Source organism: Pyrus communis, chromosome 9, assembly GCF_963583255.1.
Source record: "Pyrus communis chromosome 9, drPyrComm1.1, whole genome shotgun sequence".
NCBI classification, from domain to species: domain Eukaryota; kingdom Viridiplantae; phylum Streptophyta; class Magnoliopsida; order Rosales; family Rosaceae; genus Pyrus; species Pyrus communis.
The window spans coordinates 24,849,590-24,871,876 of NC_084811.1; the positions used below are offsets into that span (position 1 = coordinate 24,849,590).

General features: G+C 40.0%; 3 protein-coding genes across 3 annotated transcripts; 1 reads left to right on the top strand and 2 right to left on the bottom strand.

Moving 5' to 3' along the window:
- Window positions 1–152: 152 nt before the first annotated feature.
- On the bottom strand, window positions 153–2,567 carry LOC137744928 (beta-fructofuranosidase, insoluble isoenzyme 1-like). Its single transcript, XM_068484746.1, has 5 exons — window positions 1,719–2,567; window positions 1,311–1,469; window positions 965–1,209; window positions 630–723; window positions 153–515 (listed from the first exon to the last, which is right to left on the bottom strand). Exons 1-5 carry the CDS (start codon window positions 2,565–2,567, stop codon window positions 327–329), a joined length of 1,536 nt encoding a protein of 511 aa, XP_068340847.1. The 3' UTR covers window positions 153–326.
- Window positions 2,568–9,573: 7,006 nt separating this feature from the next.
- LOC137744565 (uncharacterized) lies at window positions 9,574–16,873 on the top strand. The gene is made up of 2 exons (XM_068484347.1): window positions 9,574–10,036; window positions 16,803–16,873. The coding sequence occupies exons 1-2, from the start codon at window positions 9,574–9,576 to the stop codon at window positions 16,871–16,873; spliced, it is 534 nt and encodes a 177-aa protein (XP_068340448.1).
- Window positions 16,874–19,820: 2,947 nt separating this feature from the next.
- On the bottom strand, window positions 19,821–21,455 carry LOC137744566 (putative pentatricopeptide repeat-containing protein At3g23330). Its single transcript, XM_068484349.1, has one exon. It carries the CDS (start codon window positions 21,453–21,455, stop codon window positions 19,821–19,823), a length of 1,635 nt encoding a protein of 544 aa, XP_068340450.1.
- Window positions 21,456–22,287: the final 832 nt, after the last annotated feature.

The window sequence follows — 22,287 nt, forward strand, 5'->3', positions numbered from 1 at the left end:
CACAAAACCTCATATACTGTCTTAAAATAATCAGTCTGGCTTTCAATCCAAACTATCACCTTAATTAGGCACTCTGACATTTAGGCTAAATCCCTTCTCCATATCCTTAATTTCTTAATTTGAGGACATTTGATAGAAGGTGTGCACCTTAATTAAATATAAAATTATTTTTTATGATAAAATGTGTACAAGTACCAGTAAAACCTTAAGCATCAGCGACAGCAACTTCATGACTGATACATCCTTCATCATTCCCTAGCTCTCAGACTACATTATTAAAACAAAGCATTTACAATATTCTAATCATTTTCTCTTCTCTCTACACCCTAAATCCGCTTGTTCATCGTAGGAGCATTCATACTCCATGCATTGAGACTCTCCGCAGTAACAGGCTGAGTCCCATTGTTGAACATATACAAGTGAGCACCGTTGTTTACCGCTAGAGTCGGGTAAACCCTAGATGTGATGCATGTTTTCCCTCCAGCTCCGTAGCTTTCAACAACAGAATGATCAATCTGTAGTTAAAGACCAAAATGAAAAACAATAATTAGTGATTAATTATATCCATTTGATTAAATAAATAAAAGAGTTACAGATTGTAAAAGACCTTATTCCAATTAGGTACTTACCAAACTCCTGAGGGAAAGCTTCTTAGAGTGAGATAAATCTACATCTACAAAGCCAGCAAATGATGGTCTGTACAGGTTGTCCTGCAAAGATGAACTGTCCCAAACAAAAATGGAAAAACAATACCAAAAATTAATCACAATGTTTCCCAACAAAAAAGGACCAAGTTAAGAATTGCACGGTGGTTAGATAGTGCCTAAACAAAAAGCTAGTGGGGTTAGGCAGTTAATAAGAGTGGTTAGGGTGATGAGCAGAAGTAGGCTAGAGATATATGGTTCGAAAACACTCCTTTGTAACCAAAATGAGAAAGAACTTGGGCAAATCAAATGACACATACCTTGTTGCATCAGAGCACATGAGAACCACGTGTCTGCCTTTAGCTTTGAAAACCCTAAAGAAGACAGGAGTGAATTCCTCTAGGTTTTTTGAAGCTAATGTCAAGAGTCCAAAAGGACCAATTCCACCTTGGATTTTTGAACCCTTTTTACCACAGAGTGTTTGGGCATCAAGGTTACTCCAGCTAGGGTTAAATTCTTCAGCCTTGGCCAAACTCGGAAGTGAGAAAATAACTTCAACATCAGCCTGCAAGAGGGTTCATCAACATGTTCAAAAAACGAGTTGCACAAATTAATAAAAAAAAAAATAAAAAAAAAAAAGAATTCTAGGTTTTAAGAGGATCAAACCTGAGCAGCAGTTATTCCTTTGACTTCAACATGATCTCCCTGCTTGAGAATTTGCTTGTTGATGCCCACCTTTTTCCCTCGTAATGTTTCTAATTCTACAACAGGCCATTGTAGCAATTGTTTACCATCAGGACTAAGCCACACATCCCTTGGAATTGTCTGTACAAGTAAACCCCAAACAAAAGATCTCAATACTTGCACATATTGCTTGAAAAAAAGAAATCCTTTACAAATCAGAATCAACAATAGGCCTGACATATTTACTAATCACACTGTTGACAAGAGCTCTTACATAGGTGAAATCACTTGCATGCGTTTCAAGTTGATAAAAGAAAGAAATCAACAATGTGATCAACAAATGTGATCAATAACGTAATCGATATAAATATTTTTATGCAACTATTTTACCTGAATTCCGGCCCATCCCTTAGCAGCATCATTGCTAGCTGTATCAGATTCATTAGCCCAACCCCACAAAATTCTCCTCTTCTTTGCAGGATCAAAGAAAGTTTTGGATGCATAAAAGTTACCATAGTCATATCTCAATCCACTCCAACCATCCACCAATTCTTTGTCAGGAACATACCTATCTTTCTCAGGAAAATATGTTCCAACTGTGTAGTACTCATACCTAGTCTCATCAAGGCTCACTTTCAACACATGTTTCACATCTCGACCAACTTTTGATGTGTCCAACCCTAATTTTCCAACCAATGGAACCGGGTAAAAATCGGGGCACTCCCACATGCCCGTTTGGGGAGCAGAGTGGAGAGGATGATGGGCCTTCACCCAATGCACAAAATCCTTGCTCCTATACAAATAGGCCATTCCTCTATGCTTCCTTTTGCCTCCCACCAACATCTTCCAATGTCCATTACCCCACCAAGCCGTTGTCGGGTCTCGGAACGCAGTGGCGTTGATACCTGCGTCCGGAATCACGAGCGGGTTGTTATCGGGCTTAATCCATTTACGGAGATAGGGGTCCGACGCATTTTCCGGGATAGCATAGTTTTGAACTTGCCGGTTTTGGGAGTCGATCCCGGTGTATAGTATAATGGGCTTGTTACCCGGGAGAACAGTGGCGGATCCGGACCAACACCCATTTACGTCAAAGGGCTTGGATGGGGATATGGCTGGCTCCAGGGCTTCCCAATTGATGAGGTCTTTGGACACTGAATGGGCCCAAACAATGTTGCCCCACACAGCCCCTTCAGGATTGTACTGATAGAACAAGTGGTAGAGACCACCAAAATACATAGGTCCTGAACAAATTAAGAAATTAATTAAGAAATTAATCAAAACAACAACTGTTAATTGAATGAAAGGGTTGCAACATTTCAATGTTGGGAGGAATGAAGAACTCACCATTGGGGTCTTTTGGTGTTAATTCGTTTGTGGGCAGCCATCGAATTTAAGAAAAAAGGTAAAACAATTAAAATGTCAGTGACTGTAATAAAACATCAACGACTAGATTTTCAGCATATTCAAAATACTGTCACGTAGATTTACTATTCCATTTAAATGATAAGACGTGTATTCATTTTGTTTTTACATTAATATACTCTACAAACGGAATATCAACTAATAACACCACACATCAACATGTATTTCATATCTAACATTATGTATTTATTGCGCTGCCGCAGTTTAACTGGGTTTTCAGATCTTTACAAAGAATAAACATAATGAGTCTGACTGAGCAGATCTAGAACATCAAGTGAAATTTAGAATATTTTTTTGTTTTTGGGGTCAAAATTTACAGAATAATTACAACAAAGACCAGAACTTTAGAAATAACACATGAAGCCTGTGCTCTGAACCGACCAGATCGGCTATTTATCAGGACACATAAATGAATGACCGAAAAAAGCACAAACCACTTCTTTATTGATAATATTTTGTCATATGTATTCTTTTTGGATCAAAATATTTTTATCATCTGAGTCCGATGTTGATCAAAATATTCTTTTTGGATCAAAAATGGGATCCCTTCTTTTAAAAGCTTTCCATATATACATAGAGAAAGCTTTTAAAAGAAGGGATCCCATTTTTTAATAAAAATAGGATTAGTTGTGGGGTTCACACCACATCGAATTTTAACGATCCGAGCCGTTTATTTTTTAAGTTGCACCTCATAGATCATCCTTACAAAATATTAGTCAAATCGAAGATATTTAATACATCTAATTGGATTCAAAGAAATTAACCAATACTTTGTTATATAAGAAACAATGAAGTTTTACTTTGATAATTAGATAGGCAAATAGTTTCAAATTAAATTAAATTTTTGTAAGGATCATTTATGAATCGAGACTTACAAAATAGATAGTTTGGATTGTTGAAGTTCGGCATGGAGTGACCCACCATACCTAATCTCCATTTTTTTTCAAAAAATGAAGATTCCTTTTGCATAAAAGGGCCTATATATATGTATATATGGCGGATCTGTTGTACCATTTTTTTTTTTTTTCATAAAGCCAGAAAAAATAATTAGTGAGTCAAGCTCTTCATCTGGTTCCGAATGCCTAAAAAGTTTATCAAATAGATGGTTTAAACTATTTTTTTGTTTTGGGTCAAAGATGGTTTAAACTGTTACATAAAAGAGATGAGAACCTATCCAAGTTTTCTTTCACTAAAAAGGAAAATTTTATATTGCCATAAAATGAGGAGGGAAAAACAACCTAGAGCTCAAATGCCTGTAAAGTGTAAACGTCACTCTCAAATCCCCCAACACATTTACATGGTCGCACAATTGCATGCTTGGTTCTTCTTTTTTGGCAACTGCTATGTGCTAATTGCGTGTCTCAATGCTAAAAAAATATCAGTTAGGGAAATAATCATACATGCATACATAGGATAATAAGTTTTCAAAAGAAAATTTGAACAAATAAATCACGTAATGTGATTAGTTACTTTCAATCATATATGTCGGACTGTGATTGCAAGTAAACAACTATTTACGCATTTCAACATGGGATAATCATTTGCTTTGAATCAAAAAGGAATTAGGGTAAATCAAAATCTGAACAACAAAAGAAAATGACCAAAACGAACACTCATAACTCGATCCCTCGGAAATGAGAGAGTAGCTCATCAAAGCCGCATGCAGACGAAAAAAATAAAACCAAATTTCATGATCATGGTCGTCAATTCGTCATCATAATATAGTTGTAAAATGTAATTAAGGTTTATGATGCTAAAATCTAAAAATTAATAGAGAAAAGTAAGTATATAGTACCGTTAATCCAGTTTCTGGGAGGTTGAAAGTGAAACGCAGTTCTGTGGACTTGCTTCACCTTAGCGGCGGCAAGAGACTGAAACTCGGGATAAACATTGTGCAACGCTTCGACTCCGGTAATGTTGTTTATAGCAAAAACACAACAACAAGCGAGAAAAATAACTTCAACAAGCAACTTTATTGCTGTAATATCCATCATTAGAACAGAAAATTTGCAGTTTTGCAGATCAGAGAGAATTAGGAAACAGGCTTAGGATGTTTATGTAGTGTGATACTTAATAACAAAGAAGGTTTTTGTTGGGGAGAGAGAGAGAGAGAGAGAGAGAGAGAGAGAGAGAGGAAATGTGCATTGAAAGATGAAAGGAAGTCTGATATATAAAGGGAGGGGAGAGAAACTGATGGTGGTAGGTTTGGAGAGGATTGGATTAAGGATTAGCTTTCTTATTAATCGAGCGGTTAGTTTTGGGGATTTAAAAGAAAAATAATAAAAAGTAAAAAGTTAACATCTTATGTCACAAAGGTCACACACTGCCTACACCTTTATGTTCTTTTTTATAAAGTTTTTTTATTGTGATCCCAACATAGTTGATTATAATCCTCGTTTTAAAGCTTTAAAGTTTCTAATTCACTTTTAGCAGTAAATCTTTTGAAGTGGATGTCAAAACTCTTTCATGATATCTACTATTTGTATAATTAGACTAGAAAAACGTAAACTTTATCGTTCATTTGTATTATGTGACAGTGTGAAAATCACAATAAACTTAATTTTTCCATTTCTTGATGTTAGTGTAATGGCTTGCTGTTCTGATGAAAATGGTTCAGTAAATCCTAAAAAACAGCTGGAAATCATGGTTCATATTTTGCTTCAAACCTTTTAAATCCAAAGGATAATGCTAAAGAGATTAAATTTGTAGATAATTTTGGAAACTAAATAACATGGAAGTTGATAATTGGTTTATTACTTAAGTGTTGATAAACATGCTCATTTCTATTGGTGAAACATCATTTAGTTTTTTTGTTTGTAAATTTAGTCTCTCTAGTATTAGTTTAAACACAAATCCTAATCAATGAACAAACTGACTATCAGATAAAGAGATAAATGCAGCAATATCCACATGGATAATATTATCCACTCATTTTTATCTCTCACACACCCTTGTTAAGTTTTGATCACTAATATTCTTCAATTTATTTGATGCCGAAAACTAAGAGGAGTGTAAAAGGAAAAATGGATATGTGGATAACACTATCCTATCTACATGCATGTCCTTATCTTATGTGGATATATGTTGGATTTTGTCCGCTTATCTGGACGTTAATGTAATTTGCTTTCAAAATCGAGATCAGAAGAGGAGTGATTTTCGTGATTTTCCAACCCATTTTGAAGGGATTACAAGGGCAGAATTAGTTATTAAATACAAGTCTTTACTTTTGACGTCCATTTTCTCTTGTGCAGTCACCCCACCCTCCAATTTCTTTTTGCTAGTTAATAAAAAGGAAAGAACAAAAAATAAATTAAACTTTACGAGAGTTTTCGAGCGAGGATGTATATGGATTATATGTTGATATATTTGTTTTGATCATCGGAATTGTTTATCATATATTCTCTTGTAGATCATAATTCACAAAATAAGTCAAATTAAAAAAAATATATATATATATATATATATGTTTAGCAATTTGGTTACCATTAAAATGATTTCATTTGTCCACACAGTTAATGTAACATCCCGTCCCGAAACTAAAGAAACGTACATTTAAATTTACGTTATTACCCCTAGTTCGTTCGTGTACGATTAGTTTTGTGTTGTGTGATGTGATGGGACCACACACACTCATACACTCTCTTTTCTCCCGGGATTCTCTCCCTCATTCCCTCACTCTTTGTCTCTCTGTCTCTCTCTCTCTCTCTCTTCCTCCCCGAGTTCACCTTCTTCTTCTTCCTCTACACACGGACACACATACAAACCTAATCAAATCTTCACCAAACAAGAAACCAAGACCACCATCGTGTTCGTGGAGCTGAGAGGAGTTCAAAGGTGCCATTTTCAGGTAAGGATATCGTTGTTTTCACGTCGTTTCAACGAGGTCCGATTATTGCACTGTTCATGCAAACCTAATCTAGCTTGTTTTAGGAGATTCTAAGCTTGTAGATGTGTTTGTGAGGTCCCAAGGAGCCTCGGAGTGGTTCGTTGGGTGAATTTGGACGTCGGGATCGTCCTGTACGAAGTTGGCCGATTCTTGAAGTTGAAGACAGGTATGATCTAGCAATTTTTAGGCCTTAAAACTAGTCTAACGTTGTTCTACTAGTCCTAGGCTTCATTTTGGTATAAAGAACGTGAAATTTGGTTGAAAAACGAAGGAGAAAACAAGGTTTGAAAATTACCCAGTTTTTCGGCGCCGTCGCCGGCGCCGGAGGTTCGCCGGAGAAGAAAGAGGAATATTCCGTTAAGTCTAACGGAATATTCCTAACGGCAGTGGACGGAATCTGGTTAGATTTGACGGAATATTCCGTCAGTTAACGGAATATTCCTGACGGCGTCTGTTGACACCGTCAGTGTGCAGTGCACGTGGGCCGCGCGTGGGGGCGCGTAGGTCCGTGCGGGGTCAGGCGCGTGGGGGCGCGTGCGTGGTCCAAAATTTTTTCTAAAAATATGGGTGTGATCCTGAGGTTGTGTAGATCACATTGGTATATTCATTTGTCCAATTTGAGCAATGTATGAGAAGTTATTACGAGAAGTTGCTTAGGTGCTTTTAAATTAATGTTTTCGTAACTTTGTCGCGTATAGGTGATTCGTTTTCCGAGGACGAGCGTACACACTCGAGGCAGGGGGGCTACGACCCTTCTAATTATCAGTGAGTGGGCTTTTGTTTTCCGTATATACCTATATACATATTAATTCCCAGAAATTAAATAGAAAAGGTTATTGTTTTATGCCATGCATTATATGAATGTTGTTTACGCATCATTGCATGTATTATTGGTGACATACATACATATATACATGTGTATTTGGTGCTGTGGATGCACAGGTAAGTGCAGGTAAGCGGTATTCAGGTGGTTATACATTCCTGTTTATTATGCAATAGTAGTTGAAATGCTTAGAGAGCTCATAATCTGCACCCCCGGTGTTAGTGCTCCCGTCCAGGGCCAGGGCACAGCCTTCACGTGTATGTTCACCAGCACCGCATGCTCGTCTTGGATCCAAGTTAGGTGCAAGCCTGTCGTAGAGATCACATTAGGTGGTTCCGACTTGTAGGTGACCCGCGATTTATCGCACAGCTTCACGTGATCGTAGCACTAGAGCATACATATATATTACACCCAGCTTGTCGTGCAGACCACGTTAGGTGGTTCCGACTCGTGTGCAGATTCAGTGATTGAGTTGAGCGTGGAGCTCTAGGTGCAGCGGTACATGTCACGTTAGGTGACTCCCGACTGCCAGATTATATATTGTGATGTGATTTACGCTTGAGCATTTACATTTATTATGAGATTCTATTGTGGCATATTCTCAAGCATGAATGGCATATTGTGAGCATGAATGGCATATCATGGGACATGATTGACATATCTATACATACGTATATATGTTCATTTTCTGGGAAGTATACAGGTTTTACGGCGAGGGGTTAGAATGTGTTTTGCTAAAGAGTTTTCAAAGAACTTTGTTTTTGCCCACTCACGCTTTTGTTTTTGCGCCCCTCCAGGTTCTAGTGGTCTAGAAGGTTCGGTGGTTTTCCCCAGAGGGCGTCCCGGCAATTTCTGACAGACACTCACCATTGTAGGGTCACCTTCGGGTGTACATATGTCGTATCTTTTCCTTTTGGACTGTTGTAGACTTGCTCTGAATTGTGTCTCACATACACTAGTACTTTGTATGTTATTAGGTTTTTAACTATTCGTACTTTTATATTACCTTCTTAATTAGCTTTCGCACGCGCACATGGTTACGTCACCTTCGTGTGACGGCCAGCACGCCCTGATCTCGGTCGGGGTGTGTCAGCTTGGTATCAGAGCCTAGGTTTGGCAGTCCTGTGTCTTTGTGAGTATTCTAATAGTTGGTGTCTTCTGTCAGAATCATGCCGCCTCGTCGGGAACCACGTCGCTCAGATGAGTCTAGTTTTCCTGATCTTACTCAGTTGGGGGAAGTGATTGCCACAGCCCTTCAAACAGTGATGCGCCCTCCCCAGAGGACTCCTCTGGAGACTATGTATAACCTGAAGTTGGATAAGTTTAAAGGTAATGAGGGTCACGAAGGCGCAGAACGTTGGTTAGAACACATAGAGAAGACTTTTCGTGTGTTGCATAACCAGGGGAACCTTCCTATGGATAGGTGGGTTGAGACAACCTCTTGGTTTCTGGAGATGGAGTCTGCAGCTTGGTGGGAACAAGAACTTCGGAGGTTGACTCCAGCTCAGAGGACCGATTGGAATGTTTTCAAAGACGTGTTTCAAAGGAGATTTGTACCCCCTGAGTATATCGACCGTAAGAAACAGGAATTCACTGAGTTAAAACAGCGAAAAATGACGGCTAACGAGTATTATCGTAAGTTCACTGATTTATCTCGTTACTATCCTGATGTCGCTGGTAATCCGGCGGAGATGCTTCGTCGTTTTCGCTTGGGCACTAGAAAGAGATGGCGTTCTATGGCCACTACTACTCACTGTGAGTCCTACCAGGAGTTCTATGAGATACTGTTGAGAATAGAGGACTCAGAGAATATGTCTAGTGACAGTGACGAAAAGAAAGATGAAAAGGGGAAAAGTCAAGTGTCACTTGGGCCTCGCCAAACTCAGAACTTTAAAAGGGGTGGTGCCAGTTCGAGTTCGTCTAGTGGTGGTTTCAGTGCCTCTGGACAAGGACGTGGAGGTAGATTTTATGGAAGTGCTCGAGGCCAGAGACAAGGTGATGGTGGCCGAAACCGACCCCCATTTTGCCGTAGGTGTAATAACCGACACTTCGGCGAGTGCAGGCAGATCAGCGGTGCTTGTTTCACGTGTGGACGGTTGGGACATAGAGCGATGGATTGTCCCCAGGGTCAGCAGCAGAAGCCGCAGCAGACCTTTCTGCCGCCACCTGCACCGATTCGGCAAATCCAAGGTCCGAGTACTTATGGGCAAGCAGGTAGAGGTGGTGCCTATCACTATCAGGGTGATGTTGTTCCCTATGCTCCGGGACCGTATCAGTACCCCCAGGACCCGTATTCACAAGGTGGTTATCCCTCGTATCCCAGCAATTACATGCCGTATCCTCCAGCTCCAACGGGTGGTTCTCAATGGTACCAAGGAGGACAATATCAGCAGGGTGAGATTGCTACTAGTAGTGCCGGGTCTTCGAGACAAATGGGTCAGCCCAGTCAGGGGCGTGGAGCTCAAGGTCGCGGTGTTCAAGCGAGCAGAGGTCGTGGCGGACGACACCAGGGCCAAGGGCGTATTCACAATATTTCCCTGCAGGATGCTCAGAACAACCCGGACTTGATAATGGGTACGTTAAACATTCTTGGTTATTTTGCTAGAGTCTTAATTGATTGTGGAGCTACACATTCCGTTATTTCTCATACATTTGCTCAAGTAACGCAACCTCGCCCCACACCTCTAGGGTACGATTTAGAATTCGCTATGCCTAGAGGAGAGAGATGTGTTGTAGATTGTAAGTACCCAGGATGTCCAGTGATAGTAGAGGGTGTTGTTATGCCCGCTGATCTTATCCCGTTAGATATTGTCGATTTTGATGTGATTTTGGGCAACGATTGGTTGCACTTCTATCGTGCCAACATTGATTGTTACGGGAAAGTAGTTACGTTTCACCGTCCTGGATTACCTGAGGTTACTTTTGTGGGTGAGCAGAGTGGAGTAAGACATGGTGTTATTTCGGCTTTGCGAGCGAAGAAGTTGTTGACTAAAGGTTGTCAGGGGTATCTAGCTCATGTGGTGCTAGAGGAGGCCGTTCCTAACAGAATTGAGGATGTGAGAGTGGTTAGACACTTCCCTGATGTTTTTCCTGAAGATTTACCTGGTTTACCCCCAGATCGAGATGTGGATTTCACTATTGAGTTACTTCCAGGTACCAATCCTATTTCATTAACTCCTTATCGTATGGCTCCCGCTGAGTTAAGGGAATTGAAAGTGCAGTTACAGGAATTAGTGGATAAGGGATTTATTCAGCCTAGTACTTCACCTTGGGGCGCTCCAGTGTTGTTTGTGAAAAAGAAAGATGGGACTTTGAGGCTGTGTATCGACTACAGACAATTGAATCGGGTGACGATTAAAAACCGTTATCCATTGCCTCGTATCGATGATTTGTTTGATCAGCTGAGAGGTGCTTGTGTATTTTCTAAGATAGACTTGAGGTCTGGGTACTATCAGCTGAAGATTTGTAGGGATGATGTTCCTAAGACGGCGTTCAGGACTCGTTACGGTCATTACGAGTTTTTGGTTATGCCGTTTGGGTTGACGAATGCACCAGCAGCTTTTATGGATTTAATGAACCGGGTATTTCAACCTTACCTGGATAGATTTGTCATTGTCTTCATTGACGATATTCTGGTGTATTCTAAGTCAAAAGCGGAGCATGTCCGACATCTTACTTTGGTGTTGAAGAGGTTGAGAGAACACCAATTGTATGCTAAGTTTAGCAAGTGCCAGTTCTGGTTAGATCAAGTCGCGTTTTTGGGGCACATCATTTCTGCTCAAGGTATTCTTGTTGATCCTCAGAAGGTTGCAGCTGTAGAGAGTTGGGAGCAACCACGAACCGTCACTGAGGTGAGAAGTTTCATTGGTTTGGCGGGATATTATCGGAGATTCGTTAAGGATTTTTCGGTAATTGCCTTGCCACTGACGAGGTTAACAAGGAAAGATGTTAAGTTTGAGTGGAATGATAAGTGTGAGCAAAGTTTCCAGCAGTTGAAGCATTGTCTTACTAATGCACCTGTTTTGGCACTCCCGGACGATAGGGGTGATTTCGAGGTTTATAGCGATGCTTCCTTGAATGGTCTGGGATGTGTATTGATGCAGCATGGTAGGGTGATTGCTTATGCTTCGCGGCAGTTGAAAACCCATGAGATGAATTACCCTACACATGATTTGGAGTTGGCTGCTATTATCTTTGCATTGAAGTTGTGGAGACACTATCTTTATGGGGAAAAGTGTAGGATCTTCACAGATCACAAGAGTCTTCAGTATCTCTTCACCCAGAAGGAACTTAATCTTCGTCAACGGAGGTGGTTGGAGTTGCTCAGCGATTACGATTGCACGATTGATTATCACCCTGGTCGTGCGAACGTAGTAGCCGATGCACTTAGCAGGAAGTCACATGGCCGTATCAATGCGTTGTACGCTAGTCGTATTCCTCTTTTGGTGGACTTACGTGCTACGGGAGTAAGGTTAGAAGCAGAAGATCGAGAAGTGGCATTACTTGCTAATTTTCAAGTTAGGCCAATCTTAGTTGATCGGGTGCTTGAAGCTCAGGTAGCTGATGAACAGATTCAAGAACTAATCCGAGCTCGAGATCAAGGAAAGAGGCGAGATCTCAGAGTTCGTGATTCTGATGGCATGTTGATGTTAGAAGGTAGAATGTTCGTGCCTAGTAATGCGGAGTTGAAGAAGGAAATTCTAGATGAAGCACATATCTCGGCTTATGCCATGCACCCAGGAGCAACTAAAATGTATCATACCATTCGACCATTTTACTATTGGCCGGGTATGAAAAGGGAGATAGCTGAGTATGTGAGCAGGTGTGCTGTTTGTCAACAGGTTAAAGCAGAAAGAAAGAAGCCATTTGGGCTATCGCAGCCGCTTCCCGTTCCAGAGTGGAAATGGGAAAATATCACTATGGATTTTGTATACAAGTTGCCGCGTACACATAATGGCTTTGATGGCATTTGGGTGATCGTTGATCGGCTCACTAAGTCCGCACATTTCATTCCAGTGAGAGAGAAGTACTCTTTGAGCCGGTTAGCAGAGCTGTTTATTTCAAAGGTTGTGAAGTACCATGGTGTCCCTGTAAGTATTGTCTCGGATCGTGATCCACGATTTACATCGAAGTTTTGGGTAGCCTTTCAGGAAGCTTTGGGTACGAGACTACTTTACAGTACGGCATATCATCCACAAACGGACGGACAGTCTGAGAGAACTATTCAGACCTTGGAAGATATGCTGCGAGCATCGGTGTTACAGTTTAGTGATGCTTGGCACCAGCGGTTAGATTTGATGGAATTTGCTTACAACAACAGTTTCCATTCGAGCATTGGCATGGCGCCATTTGAAGCCTTGTATGGTAGATCTTGTCGCACTCCGTTATGTTGGTCAGAGGTTGGCGAGAGAGTCTTGGTAGGTCCGGAGATTGTCGAGGAGACGACTCAAAATGTTCAGGTAATTAGGTCTAACCTGAAAGCAGCTCAGGACAGACAGAAAAGTTTAGCAGATCGGCATGCTACGGACAGAACGTATGAGGTCGGAGATTGGGTATTTCTGAAGCTTTCACCGTGGAGAGGTGTTGTGCGGTTTGGAAAGAAAGGGTAGTTGAGTCCCAGGTATATCGGACCGTACATAGTCACAGAAAAAGTTGGTGAGGTAGCTTATAGGTTGGAGTTGCCTCCGGAGTTGGCTAAAGTGCATAACGTTTTTCACGTGTCTATGCTCCGACATTACGTTGCTGATCCATTGCATGTGATACCTCCTCAACCGTTAGAGATAAATCCAGATTTGACGTACGACGAGGAACCGTTAACGATCTTAGATTGGAAAGAAAAGGTTCTGAGGAACAAGACGGTGAATTTGGTGAAAGTTTTGTGGAGGAGTCACTCGGTTGAAGAAGCTACATGGGAGACAGAAGAACGAATGAGGGATTTGTATCCTAGATTGTTCTTTGACCAGTAGGGGTGTATTTTGGTTGTTTTGAATTTCGGGACGAAATTCTATTAAGGTGGGTAGGTTGTAACATCCCGTCCCGAAACTAAAGAAACGTACATTTAAATTTACGTTATTACCCCTAGTTCGTTCGTGTACGATTAGTTTTGTGTTGTGTGATGTGGTGGGACCACACACACTCATACACTCTCTTTTCTCCCGGGATTCTCTCCCTCATTCCCTCACTCTTTGTCTCTCTGTCTCTCTCTCTCTCTCTCTTCCTCCCCGAGTTCACCTTCTTCTTCTTCCTCTACACACGGACACACATACAAACCTAATCAAATCTTCACCAAACAAGAAACCAAGACCACCATCGTGTTCGTGGAGCTGAGAGGAGTTCAAAGGTGCCATTTTCAGGTAAGGATATCGTTGTTTTCACGTCGTTTCAACGAGGTCCGATTATTGCACTGTTCATGCAAACCTAATCTAGCTTGTTTTAGGAGATTCTAAGCTTGTAGATGTGTTTGTGAGGTCCCAAGGAGCCTCGGAGTGGTTCGTTGGGTGAATTTGGACGTCGGGATCGTCCTGTACGAAGTTGGCCGATTCTTGAAGTTGAAGACAGGTATGATCTAGCAATTTTTAGGCCTTAAAACTAGTCTAACGTTGTTCTACTAGTCCTAGGCTTCATTTTGGTATAAAGAACGTGAAATTTGGTTGAAAAACGAAGGAATATTCCGTCAGTTAACGGAATATTCCTGACGGCGTCTGTTGACACCGTCAGTGTGCAGTGCACGTGGGCCGCGCGTGGGGGCGCGTAGGTCCGTGCGGGGTCAGGCGCGTGGGGGCGCGTGCGTGGTCCAAAAATTTTTCTAAAAATATGGGTGTGATCCTGAGGTTGTGTAGATCACATTGGTATATTCATTTGTCCAATTTGAGCAATGTATGAGAAGTTATTACGAGAAGTTGCTTAGGTGCTTTTAAATTAATGTTTTCGTAACTTTGTCTCGTATAGGTGATTCGTTTTCCGAGGACGAGCGTACACACTCGAGGCAGGGGGGCTACGACCCTTCTAATTATCAGTGAGTGGACTTTTGTTTTCCGTATATACCTATATACATATTAATTCCCAGAAATTAAATAGAAAAGGTTATTGTTTTATGCCATGCATTATATGAATGTTGTTTACGCATCATTGCATGTATTATTGGTGACATACATACATATATACATGTGTATTTGGTGCTGTGGATGCACAGGTAAGTGCAGGTAAGCGGTATTCAGGTGGTTATACATTCCTGTTTATTATGCAATAGTAGTTGAAATGCTTAGAGAGCTCATAATCTGCACCCCCGGTGTTAGTGCTCCCGTCCAGGGCCAGGGCACAGCCTTCACGTGTATGTTCACCAGCACCGCATGCTCGTCTTGGATCCAAGTTAGGTGCAAGCCTGTCGTAGAGATCACATTAGGTGGTTCCGACTTGTAGGTGACCCGCGATTTATCGCACAGCTTCACGTGATCGTAGCACTAGAGCATACATATATATTACACCCAGCTTGTCGTGCAGACCACGTTAGGTGGTTCCGACTCGTGTGCAGATTCAGTGATTGAGTTGAGCGTGGAGCTCTAGGTGCAGCGGTACATGTCACGTTAGGTGACTCCCGACTGCCAGATTATATATTGTGATGTGATTTACGCTTGAGCATTTACATTTATTATGAGATTCTATTGTGGCATATTCTCAAGCATGAATGGCATATTGTGAGCATGAATGGCATATCATGGGACATGATTGACATATCTATACATACGTATATATGTTCATTTTCTGGGAAGTATACAGGTTTTACGGCGAGGGGTTAGAATGTGTTTTGCTAAAGAGTTTTCAAAGAACTTTGTTTTTGCCCACTCACGCTTTTGTTTTTGCGCCCCTCCAGGTTCTAGTGGTCTAGAAGGTTCGGTGGTTTTCCCCAGAGGGCGTCCCGGCAATTTCTGACAGACACTCACCATTGTAGGGTCACCTTCGGGTGTACATATGTCGTATCTTTTCCTTTTGGACTGTTGTAGACTTGCTCTGAATTGTGTCTCACATACACTAGTACTTTGTATGTTATTAGGTTTTTAACTATTCGTACTTTTATATTACCTTCTTAATTAGCTTCCGCACGCGCACATGGTTACGTCACCTTCGTGTGACGGCCAGCACGCCCTGATCTCGGTCGGGGTGTGTCAGTTAATATCCAAACTGATTTAATTAATTTTTCACATTAAATCCAAATCTCCATCTAATGAAAACAAACATGTAAGAGGAAGTTGCTTGAGTTGAAGACGGGTTAAAATCTCTCTTATATTGAATGATTTTACTATTATTAACATCAAGACCTCCGAACCTTTAACACTTTTTTTAAGCTAGCTAGGTTTTAAACACGTCAATGGAAATAATATACCAATTGTGTATTTAGCTAAAGTTTAATTCATATATGATACGTGTTTTATGCTTTATTCGTTAAAAAACATAAATATTTGTCCCATGTGAAAATTTGTATGCAATAAGTTGAGCAGATAAGTGGAACTACATGCATACACATGCCCTTGTGGAGGAAATTGTACCCAAAATGTTCACTGCATACACATGCCCTTGTGGAGGAAATTGTACCCAAAATGTTCACTTACTTTCACACCGGTTCGCCGATCAAGACAAATGCACATTCGAATCACATCACTTGAGCTATTCCAATCACTTCAACTCCTGCCAACATCTCACCAGGGACCCAACTGAAATGCTTGTCTTTTCATTTGATAATTATTTGTGACAATTGGGTTTATACGGAGTTTGAAATTTCCCCTCCCTTAAATTATTGTAATAATTTTAAACACTTATTCCTCCTCTTAATAATAATGTTTTATTTTTAATCATAATGGTACAAATTTTATTATGACCCAATTGTCCCACATGCGACATTTTAGTGTGGTTATCGAGCGGTCTTCCCTTACAAGCCAGTTTTTCAAGAAATTCAACTATGAGCTCTTAACAACTGGCTGCTCGGTTTCACCGCACAACTAAACCTAAATTATGTGGAAGGGGCAACTTACATGCTACTGGTAGATAAGTGAAGCCGTTTCAAAGGAAGTAAAAGAGTTACCACTGGGTCAATGTCGATAGAGTTGGACAAACAAGAATATTGGATATGGCAGAAAAATAACATTTTTTTAAAGCTCTTGGGCACCCTTCTCTTTCAAGTTTGATTCTATAGGTAAAAGAAAATTAGTTTGTACATATATCCATATTTATATGTATATATATACATTTGCAAGCACATAGAGACAATGACATGCACCCATCCCACCCACTATCAAATGGGTGGTGTTGGGTGAGCACTTGTATTCTTTACCATCTTGGTTTTCAGATTTGGTGATGGGACATAAAGTTGTACAACTGTCTTTACCATTTGGTAGCAAATTTGCAAATAGGACTTGAGCCAATCTCTGAAAAATGGAGATCTTCAATGTGAAATGCATGGCCATATTTGGGAGCCTATAGAATTGATGGAAGAGACTATACAGATTTGGTGCATTTGAGCACTTGTATCCCTTTGGCTATCGGACATAAAGTGTTGACATTGCAAGCATGGTTTTGGAGCGGGAGATAGGTCATGAGAGCATTAAGGTGCAGAACACAACTTCATGAAAGTACACGCAGATTGCAGTTGAGAGCATCATCTTTGCCAGATGGAGATTAAATGAGATTTGTCAAGAACCTTCAACTGGAAAGAAAAGATAAGAGACAGTATCCATCACACATCATGTTAGTCCCACCAAACAGCCACTACCAAAAGTTGGAGACAAAAAATACTGCTAGCAAGAACAAAAAGTTGAAGAAAAAGCAAACCAAATTGAAGACCTGTTCTTCTGTATGGCATTTATACCAGCTGACAAACACAGCCATTCAATAATTCTTACAAATAGATATATTTACCATTAAAAAAATAAATAAAACACTGTAAAGATAGGCCAAATGATTCAATTTTGAAGAGTTAGGAATGGCATTATATATTAGGGTCGCCATTTGGGACTGCTTACATAAGGAGCACTTTTGTTCATCATAAGGGTTTCTGCTAGAAGTGATTTTCTTTAAAAGCACGTTGAAATTATTATTAAAAATTCAAATGCTTCCTGGAAAAGCAGTTGGGAGTGCTTCTCTAGAAATTGTTTGTGTGACTTGGAAACATTTTAAGTTTTCTTACTAAACATAGACTGAAGTGCTTATGGTTGGCAGAAACCACCTTCTAGCCATTCCAAAAGCAGCCACAAATACACCCTGATATAGATGATGTATGGAATCAACAGCTTGCAGGTCTCACCACAGAACTTTTGTTTTTATTTTTGTACCAAAAGCTATTTTATTGTCCAGAACAAATTCAAAGCAATGGAGGTTTCAAAAGCTTCGAATACAATATTTCATAATTTGTGTTCTTTCTCTAAATCATGCATTGGCATAGTTTATAGCTAGAAAGCAACTCAGAAAATTCCTGTCTTCCTTGTGTCAAACATCAATTGAACTAATAATTAGGATAATCATAAAAATGAAGGATCCAAAAGACTATAACAGTAGTGCTACCAAGGTGGATAAGCATCATTAGTTCCACAATACCTCAGAATCAGGTATAGCTAATAATTTACAAATATAAGTTTTCGACAAATAGGATCAGTGATTGGGTTGTTTTATCACTAAATGGTTGAGGAAGGGGTCTAAACTTTGGTTTGTAATTACTGCCTCTAGGTTTGGTAGAATTCAATTGAATTCAAGTCCCTCTATGACTAACTATAGCAGGTATTTGTCTCGTTAAAGTACAAAACAGTTGCTGGTGAGACACAAATAGATGGGAGTTGTTCTGTTTCTGAGTTTGATCTATAGCTAGAAGCCTAGGATCGACTAATAGACAACATTTATAGGGTTCCCTTCATCCATGACAAGTTCACCCACATTGTCGTTGCTATTAATTTAAGTGCAAAAGCGAAAATTACAAAGGAACACAACTGATGGATTGTGACATTCTAACACAACAGATAGATTGTGACATTCTAACTGTTGGGTACCCTAAATGGTCACACAATCACTTATGGATAGGTGACATCCCTACCTGCCCAGCTAGGTCTACGGTCTTTTGCAAACTTGTAAATTCTAAGCTTGTCCACATCCTCCTGAAGAGAGGATGACACGGTCTTGACGTTCAGTGGACCATTGTGAAACAAGGGAACTAGATGGGGCTGGGAAAGGTAAACGTAGAGTAACACAAAAGGAACATTTCAAGAACCAAAAGACTAAGAGAACAAAGGAAACAACGATGCTTGGGGAGTTGATGTTTTCCAAGTTTATGCTTATTGAGAAAATGTAGATTCAAAATATACTAATCATAACCCTTAAAGGGTTAAACAGACACAACAATCCCAATAACAATACGAAACTAAATAACAATCATATTATTTAATTTAGAAAACCAGATCACCTGTGTTCTAATCAGGGGACCAAATATCCGAAGGGAGACTATCTTAAAATTTTAATCACAAGTTGTAGTAAAGATGATAATCATGTCAAACTTGTTACTAATTAAAAACATAATTAAGAACTGAACATATAAAAGAACAACATAACCACCAAACTACGTCAAGACTTGAATTATTTTCTTGTTACGATCTCTTTTACTTTCAAAATTATCATTCACATTGAAAGAAAAATATTGTACTAAATTTTTTAATGCTGATGCTCCCCTAGAAAAACAACTGAAAAATATTATTGCCCCGTTCCCACTTAAGCATTATGTGCCTACAAACAGGATGTCATCATGTACCTCCACAACACACAAGAGACTACTAAGATGGCATACCAGACGTCACCACACGATGAGCCTTAATACATTTGGGTGACAACAAAAACAATAGTTTCTAGAATTTGTAGGAAGAAATTTCAATAAACCAAACTCATGTCTGATTAGCTTAATTCAAGGCTAATTTCCAGAGCAGATTTGAGTCTTATATAACTACCCATGTATTCTCTTCAAAAGAACTATAATAAACATACTGACTTTTCCTTTTCCTCTTCCTAAATTATCTATTGAACAATGATTCAGATGTTAGATGTTGAGATGAACACTTGCAGCTCAGATAAATTGGCTAAAGCCGCCTGTAAAGAACAATCCAGATTTTCATATTTTATCTATGTCGTTCAAGAAACTTTTAGTGGATCCGTGTATAATATATGATGTGCTATTAAAGACATAAACTCACTAGAAAATTGAAAACCTAAATGTCTTTTAAATTGATATTGCATAATTATATCATGAGATGGAAAATAAAGCAAGAGAGGAAATCTCAACTTTTTATTTTGACTTTGGGAAAACTAACCTAAATTATCGTCAAATATGTGATTACCAATAATCTCCACATGAGCATGCCCCTTCTTTGAAGTGGTGAAACCGATTTGCATCTCGAACAATGATAACCCTTTGTGTTATAGCCGATACAAACTTGATAAACGAGTGGCAGTCACCACAAACCCTAAGATTTTTTGTAATTCTGATCGGAGTTCCATCAGCAGTGGCAAGAAGACCAAATGCAATTGCCAACTTCTCACTATGTGAAGACAACATACCCAACTTCACTTCCTCGTCAACATCATGTAACACAAAATTTGTATCTGGGACATAACCAGCCAGTTCCAACTTCTCATTCAAACTCTTGATCATCGCATAAATCTTTTCTGACCATGGATGAGACCTATCGCCCACGCTAAATTGGTAAATTTTGTTATCCACTTCAATCCAAGTCAAACCCGGAATTTTCTTCAATTTCCTCTGGGTCATCAGATCTCTCATTTTTGACATTTCCTTCCACCTACCTTCTCGTGCATATATATTTGAAAGCAATACATAATGCCCCGCGTTTTCTGGCTGTAGTTCAAGAAGAGAATTCACTACCTTTTTTGCCAGGTCTACATTCCCATGGATTCTACATGCGCCAAGAAAAGCTCCCCATAACCCCTCATCTTTCTCAACTGCCGTGCTCTCGACTAATTTTAAGGCGTCATCAAGTCTCCCAGCACGGCCCAAGAGATCAACCATACAAGTATAATGTTTGACATCTGCTCTGACAGCATATTCATCCCACATCGAAGAGAAAAACCGAAGACCCTCTTCGATCAAGCCTGAATGACTACAAGCATATAATAGCGAAATAAAAGTTATTGCATTTGGTGACACTCCACTGCTTAACATCATTTCAAAAATATCAATAGCTTTTCGGCCGTGCCCATGATAACCATAAGCTGCAATCATAGCACTCCATGTTATAACATTCTTTACGTGCATCCCATCAAAAATTTCCCTAGCAGAATCAACACATCCGCACTTAGCATACATATCAATCATCGCCGTTCCTAAGATCACATCCAACGAAAACTTATTCCTACATATATAATCATGAACAAGCCTGGCTTTATGCATAGCCCCCAATTTTGCACAAGCATTAACAACAGTAGCCATAGCAACCTTATCTGGTAAAAGACCTCCATCAACCATCCGATCAAACAAAACCAAAGCCTCATCAGCATTCCTGCACTCAGCAAATGCACCAATCATCACTGTCCAACTCACAAGATCCCTGCTCTGCATATTATCAAACAGTTGGCGGGCATCATCGATAACAGTACATTTTGCATACATGTCCACGAGCGCAGCGCAAACAAAATTATCCGAAACCAACCCGTGTTTCAACACAATGCCATGAACCAACCTGCCCATTTGCAGGTCCATCAAATCCCTACAAACCCTAATCACAAAAGGCAACGTATAGTTATCCGGCGAAACACCGCCTCGAATAAGCTCCCTAAATGTTGCAAAACCATTGGTAAAATCACCAGCCTTCACAAACCCACCAACCATTACACTCCAAGAAACTGCATCTTTCTCCTCCATCCCACCAAACAGAGCATAAGCTTCACCCAGCACCCTCTGCTGGGTGTACATATAAAGCAGCTTGTTTGCAACGGTGAGGTTTTGGAGCATTCCATTGGCAGTCACTTGGGCATGGACTTGTCGGATGTGAAAGATGTTTCTGGAGCTGAGCAGGACGTTGACATAGAATTTGGGGTCCAGAGTTCGGGGAAAAGGAGGTTGGGCAGGGACAGCCGTGGTGTCTGTAACAGCAGGAGCTGTGGAGAACAATGGGAGTCTGAGGATGCCATGGTTGGGGACAAGGAAGGTCTGGTTTTTCAGTTTGAGCATAACAAGGTTGTGGGAGTTGACAATGTTTCAAACAGTCTTGGAGTTTGTAGTTTCAGAATGAGACAGCACGTCACGGATTTTCTACGATGATCTGAAACATGGTTTTTGAAGCATTAGATCTTTATTTAAAATTAAAAAATCTAAATCTAAAGGTTAAAAAGCTCGAACTATCTTATACTCCGGAGCATCATAGAATTTTTCATTACATCATACGCAAATATAATATAAAGATCTTGTTTCAAGTTTCTACGATAATCGAACTTGAAACTTCGGATACTGACTTTTTTTTGTTTTAAAAGTAAAATGGAATTAGGGTATATTCCCTTTTTCTTTCTCGAAATCAGGTTATCATAAATTCAAGAGGTTTGGGAGGATATAATTTAAGACTATATTTAAGCGTACTTAACTTGCAAGTTACAGGTCGGTTTTTGGAGGCAAGTTCTACTCATGAGCTCTTAGACAAAGGACAATGCTATAAGTTTTATTTCAACATTTGCATTCACCAGTACAGAGACAATAAGAGAAGGGAGAGGAAGAGGAAGAGATTGGTGGCACCGGCAGCAACTGCGAAATCATGGCCGGCATGGAAGGAGATAACGAAATCAACGTAAAA